Genomic DNA, 5,182 nt, shown 5'->3' on the forward strand with positions numbered 1-5,182 from the left:
CCCCTTTTGTTTACCTTCGCCTGATCTCTCATTTATTTATCTATCTATTCTTCCCCCGCTTACCCTCCCATTCAAGCCCCATGTATGTTAATTGTGTTACGCCGTTTAATTCTAACATCGGTCTCCAAAGAGCACTTAATGAGCAAAGCACATCCAAACACGCAGCGCTCCGGCTATTCAGCCCCTCCAGACGGATCCTCTGCCTCTTCCTCCTTCCCCTTGTCTCTGCCCCGCGACTCCCTCCCTTCGCCAAGGAAAGAGCACCCCAAACACCGCTAATTGATCCGCACAAATTGCAAACCACCCCCTTCCAGCACCGCCAAAGCTCCCCTCCCCGCTCCAAATATTCCCTCGCACCGCTAAAACTTCAACGCCGCGGAGGCAACTCGGGAAAAGCCGGTTCCCCGACGGGACGGGACGGGGCGGGGGGAGCAGCCCCCCGCAGGCCCCCGGCTTCGCTCCGCTCCATCCCGTCTTTCCGCAAGTTTTCTCCGCCCGCAGCCGCGTTTCCCCGACGGGCTCCGAGCGGAGCCCGACCCGGCACGGCACGGCACGGCACGGCACGGCACGGCACGGCACGGCACGGCTCCAGAGCGGCCCCGGCCCGGGGAGAGCCGGGGGCTGCGGGCAGGGGTCGCTCCCGGCGCGGGGGCAGCGCCCGCGGCCCCCGGTGTGGGACGCGGGGCTGCGTCCCCGCACTCACAGCACGCACTTGCCTCGTTTGATGACAGATTGTCTTTATTCAAAACGGCTTTGTTCAACAAATGAAAAGGTTTAACGAGGTAAAATCCTGCCGGATACATCTTAGTTTCTGTTTCTTCTTGCCCAAGACATTGTGAAAACATATTTAAATTGCCATCGGTTTTTATTCGGTTAGTAGTAGTAGTAGTATTAATTTTTTTACAATTCTACTGCCTGACTTCATACCTGACGCTCTGTCTAAAGTAAACTTAGATCTAGTCTCACTGGATCACACAAATTTAAGGACTATCTCTTTTAAATTAAGCAAACACTATCATAGGTTTTAAATATAAATGTTTCTCCCCTTCTTTTTTTTTTTGTCTTTTTTTTTTCTTTTTTAACTTTGAAGAGCCTTTTTTCTGACATGAAAAGCAATTTTACCTAGTAGTACGTGGTGGCAAAATATATATATATTTATATATATATAACACAGCTGATCTCATTTTTCAATGTGCAAAAGGAAAACAACGAGGAAAAAAAAATAAAATCAGAGTAAGACCGGGACTTCCCAAAGTCAAGTCCAAGTGACATGAGACCCTGGAGAACTCATAGACATTAAGAGAATAAATAAAAATCGAAACCGCCTCTCTTTTTTTTTTTTTTTTTTTTTTTTTGTCTTTTTCTCCCCGCTTTGTCCCGAAAGGGCAGTTCAAGGTTCGCTTTGCTTTTCTGTTTTTAAACACATTTACAACTCTTACAAGTGCCGGGCTCCTATCTGCCCCCGCGATTGCAGATCCCCCCCGAGCCTGGGGCCAGCTCTCGTGGCGAGCTTTAGGCGAGAGCATCTCCGAGGCAGCGTCCGCGTCTGTCCCGGCCCGGCGGCGGGCGGCAGAGTCCTGGTTCGGGTGGCCTTTTGCTCTTGCAGGTTTTATGTACATGCACACACGGAGGAATCCCAGTTCCAGCTGCCGGCCGGGGTGGGGGACACACGCACACACACACGCCTGTGGGGGTGTGGGTGGGTGGGTGTTACATGGCAGTCGCGTGTGCTGAAGAATAGGGGTCTATCCCAGTCTTGGTCATGCCTGGGAATAATATGTAGGCAACTGGAGGTTGCAAACTGGAAGCCGACCAAGCGGTACAGTTACATGGCACGACATAGCCCGGGTTAGTTGGCGAGGGGTGAGTGTGGGTGTGTTGGCTGGGGCAGCTCAAGCTGCCGAACGCCCCGTTCTGGTATCCCAAGGTGGAGGCGTAGGGCAGGGTGCTGGTGGCTAAGGTGTGAGGAACCTCAGTCATCTTCTGAATGGCGCTGGAGCTGAACTGGCTGGGGTCAAGTAAGGAGTAAGGTGCTGAGGTGGGAGGCAGGAAAGCCCTGGCCTTCTCCGGGGAGCTCAGCAGCGAGTCAGTGGCCCCCACGGGAAGCCCGGCGGCCTTTAAGGGATCTGTTTCCCCGAGGTAAGGCAAAGGGAAGACATACCTGTCCTTTTTCAGCAGGTTCTTGGGCTTGCGCCGGGGCCGGTACTTGTAGTCGGGATGCTCCTTCATGTGCTGCGCCCGCAGCCGCTTGGCCTCGTCGATGTACGGGCGCTTCTCCGCCTCGGAGAGCAACTTCCATTCCGCGCCCAGCCGCTTGCTAATCTCCGAGTTGTGCATTTTGGGGTTCTCCTGGGCCATCTTGCGCCGTTGGCCGCGGGACCACACCATGAAGGCGTTCATGGGGCGCTTGATGTGGTCGCTGGGCTTGGACATGCTTCGGCCGGGCGGGCGGGCGGGCGGCTCTGCGGGGCGCGGCGCGGCGGCTGGGGGCGCCGGACGGCGGCGGCAGGACGAGGGCGAGGAGGAGGAACGGCGGGAGAAGGCCGGAGGAGCCGGAGGAGCGGCAGGAGCGGGCTCAGCTGATCATCACAGGTCCTCCGCCAAGGCCGTCCCCGGCGGGAGCAGTGCCGGGGCGGGGCGCGGAGCAGCGCGGAGCGGCGCGGAGCGGAGGCCCGCGGGGCCCGGCGGGCACTAGGCGGGCGGGGAGCCGCCGGGCGCAGCACCGGGCCGGCGGTGGGGACGCGGGGCGGTGCGGGGCAGTTCAAAGGCGCGGGGCTGCGGCGGGCAGGCTGACATAGCGGCAGGGCGGTCACAGTGCGGCCGGGCGCCCAATCAGCGCGGAGGGGGCCCGCTTAAAAAGAGAGGGAGAGAGGAAGGGCGAGAGGAAGAGGAGGGGAGGGGACAGAGGAGGGAGGAGGAGGAAGGAAGGAGGGGACAGGAGGAACCCCCACCCCCCCCCCCCCCCCGCCTTCTAACGCGCGGATTAAAAGGACGGCTTTTGTGAGTTGCTGCGCTAATAACAGCTGTGGAGGAAGGGGGAAGGAGAAGGGAGTCGTCCCCATCTTCCTCATCTTCCCCCATCCCTGGGGTACGCGGAGCGGGGCCGGTCCCGGCGCTCTCCGGGCTCCGCCGCCGCCGCCGTCGGGGCTGCGAGCGCTGCGCTCCGCCGTGCGCCCACCGCTGTCCGCTTGCCCCCCGCTGCCCCCGCCTTCCCCGCGCTCCCGGCCGCTCTCTCGCTTCCCCAACCCCCGCCTTCCCCGCTCCGCAGCCCCGCTTAACCCCGGGAGCCGGCCCGCGTCCCGGCTTGCTTTGAATAATTGCCTGCCTCCCGCGAAACGCCCGTGGGGAAAATATTTATTAAATGGAAACAATTGTCCCGGCTCCCGTGGGGGACCGCGTTTGTTCCGGGCTTATTGGTTTTTAGCACCTGCTTTGGTTAACAAACCTGCTCCGAAAAGGCCCCCCCGGGCCGCCCCCTGCCCCCGCCCGCCCGCGTCCGACAGCGACCGGGGAGAGAAACGAGATGTCGGGGGGTGCGGCCAGCCCGGCCCCTCCGGGGTCCCCCCGCGCCTCTCCGCCCGAAACTTCGCCTCCTGCCCGAGGGGAGCCGCCGCCGCGGGCCGCTCTGTGCCGGGCCGCCGCTGCGGGGGGGCTCTCGGCTCCCCCACCCCGTCCAAATAATATTAATAATAATAATAGAATAAACCACCTTCGCCCTTATTTCCTCCTTCTTCGCAATAAATGACTTTCATTTCCCGGCAGAGCCCTGTGCGTGCGGAGCCGGGGAGGAGGAGAAGGAAGATGAGGAGGAAGAAGAAGAAGAAAGGGGCCAAGGATGTGGAGTCCGCTCACCTGGACGGGGCCGGCAGCGCCCGAAGCTTTGGATCTGCTGCCGCCGGCTCCGTCCCAGAAGCTTTTTTCGTTGTGCCCAGAAATGCGCCACGAATTTCCCAGCCCGCACCAGGACCCCCTTGCCCAGAGCGGGGGCGGCGGGCGGGACCTCCCCGGGCGGGATCCTTCCGCTACGGCACCGCTTCTTCCTCAGGGAAATGTGCCCCCATCCCAGGGTGGGATCCCCCGAGCTTCTCCCCACCCCCAGCAGCCGCTGATATTCATATGGGACCCGCAAACAAAAAAAGGTGGGTGCAGGCGGCCCCTTCCTGCAGCTGTCCCCCCAGGGTCGCCTGCGACGTGGCCCATTCTCGGGGACCTGCGTGCCACGCGTGGTCCCGGTGACCCGGCGGGACGGTCGCCACGGGCAGGGGCTGGGCTGCCCGTGCGCTGCTCGCCCCGACAGGCGCTCGCGGGCTCGGCCGTGGCCATGGTAGGGTGACACGCGTGGAAACTTATTTTTTTACTCCACCTTTTCCGTGGAAACAGAGCTATCGGCAGCCCCAGCTGCCGGCGCGTTGCCCCGCGGAGCTGCCGCGCTCAACAACGCGCTGAAGCCGCTGCCCCTCTCCTCAGCACCGTGTGCTTTCCCCTCCGACGGTTAAAATACAAAACTCCCTTCGCTTTTATTGTTTCTTTTCAAATTCTTCGAAGGAGAGGGAGAAATCGTATCGCTCGTCATCCCTCGGCAAGATTAAACGAGAGGAGCCGGGCGTCGTTCTCCAAAATCCGGGTAGCAAATCGTTCGGGAGGGAGCGATGGCTCGCAGGCTCTGCCTGCTCCCGAAAAGTCTTTCCAATCAGTTAATGCTGCTTCGCAATATTAATGATAAAAAATCGGCAGCCCGGCTTTCATTGGCTGCTGCCTCGCCGTGCTGCAGCACACACGCTCCATCAGCTCGGGGCATTTCGGGCTCCGGTTTGTTCATTTACATCCCATAAATGCCCTCGCTTAAAAAAAAAAAATGGGAAAAGAAAGATTTCCTTCGAGATTCCAACGCTTCCATCCTTAAAGACTTAAATACTTCCATTTCCCCCCTAAATCCTTTCTCCTGGAAGGGTATCTATTGAAGTTTTACAGCCTCCCAGGGTTGGATTTTACAAACTTTGTACCCTTTTTGGGTTTGTTTTTTTTGATTTTGTTTTTTTTTGGGTTTTTTTTTTTTTTTTTTTTTTTTTTTTTCTTGAGGAGGGCAGCAATTTGCAGGGCGGTGATTGAAATCCATTTCTCCCCACCAGCTTGTTTAGACACCAAAACTAATGGTGCGATTATTATTCCTGAATGATATCAT

The 5,182-nt window shown here is 58.6% G+C and overlaps 1 protein-coding gene across 2 annotated transcripts; it reads right to left on the reverse strand.

Annotated features, from left to right (window-relative positions):
- Positions 1 to 716: 716 nt before the first annotated feature.
- Positions 717 to 2,519, reverse strand: SOX14 (SRY-box transcription factor 14). 2 transcript variants are annotated; one of them, XM_053986785.1, is made up of 2 exons: positions 2,162 to 2,519; positions 717 to 1,766 (listed from the first exon to the last, which is right to left on the reverse strand). In XM_053986785.1, the coding sequence occupies exons 1-2, from the start codon at positions 2,431 to 2,433 to the stop codon at positions 1,610 to 1,612; spliced, it is 429 nt and encodes a 142-aa protein (XP_053842760.1). In that variant the 5' UTR covers positions 2,434 to 2,519; the 3' UTR covers positions 717 to 1,609. The 2 variants fall into 2 exon arrangements, with proteins under 2 accessions (XP_053842760.1, XP_053842758.1); XM_053986783.1 differs by having other exon boundaries at positions 1,623 to 2,008.
- Positions 2,520 to 5,182: the final 2,663 nt, after the last annotated feature.

This window comes from Vidua macroura, chromosome 10 (genome assembly GCF_024509145.1).
Source record: "Vidua macroura isolate BioBank_ID:100142 chromosome 10, ASM2450914v1, whole genome shotgun sequence".
Classification (NCBI taxonomy): domain Eukaryota; kingdom Metazoa; phylum Chordata; class Aves; order Passeriformes; family Viduidae; genus Vidua; species Vidua macroura.

Excerpts from the sequence above, each read along its gene's own strand:
- SOX14 (XM_053986783.1), bottom strand. The coding sequence starts at position 2,433 with ATGTCCAAGCCCAGCGACCACATCAAGCGCCCCATGAACGCCTTCATG. Across the intron at positions 2,009-2,161 it reads AACCTGCTGAAAAAGGACAG|CCAGTTCAGCTCCAGCGCCA; the intron begins GTATGTCTTCCC and ends ACTTGACCCCAG.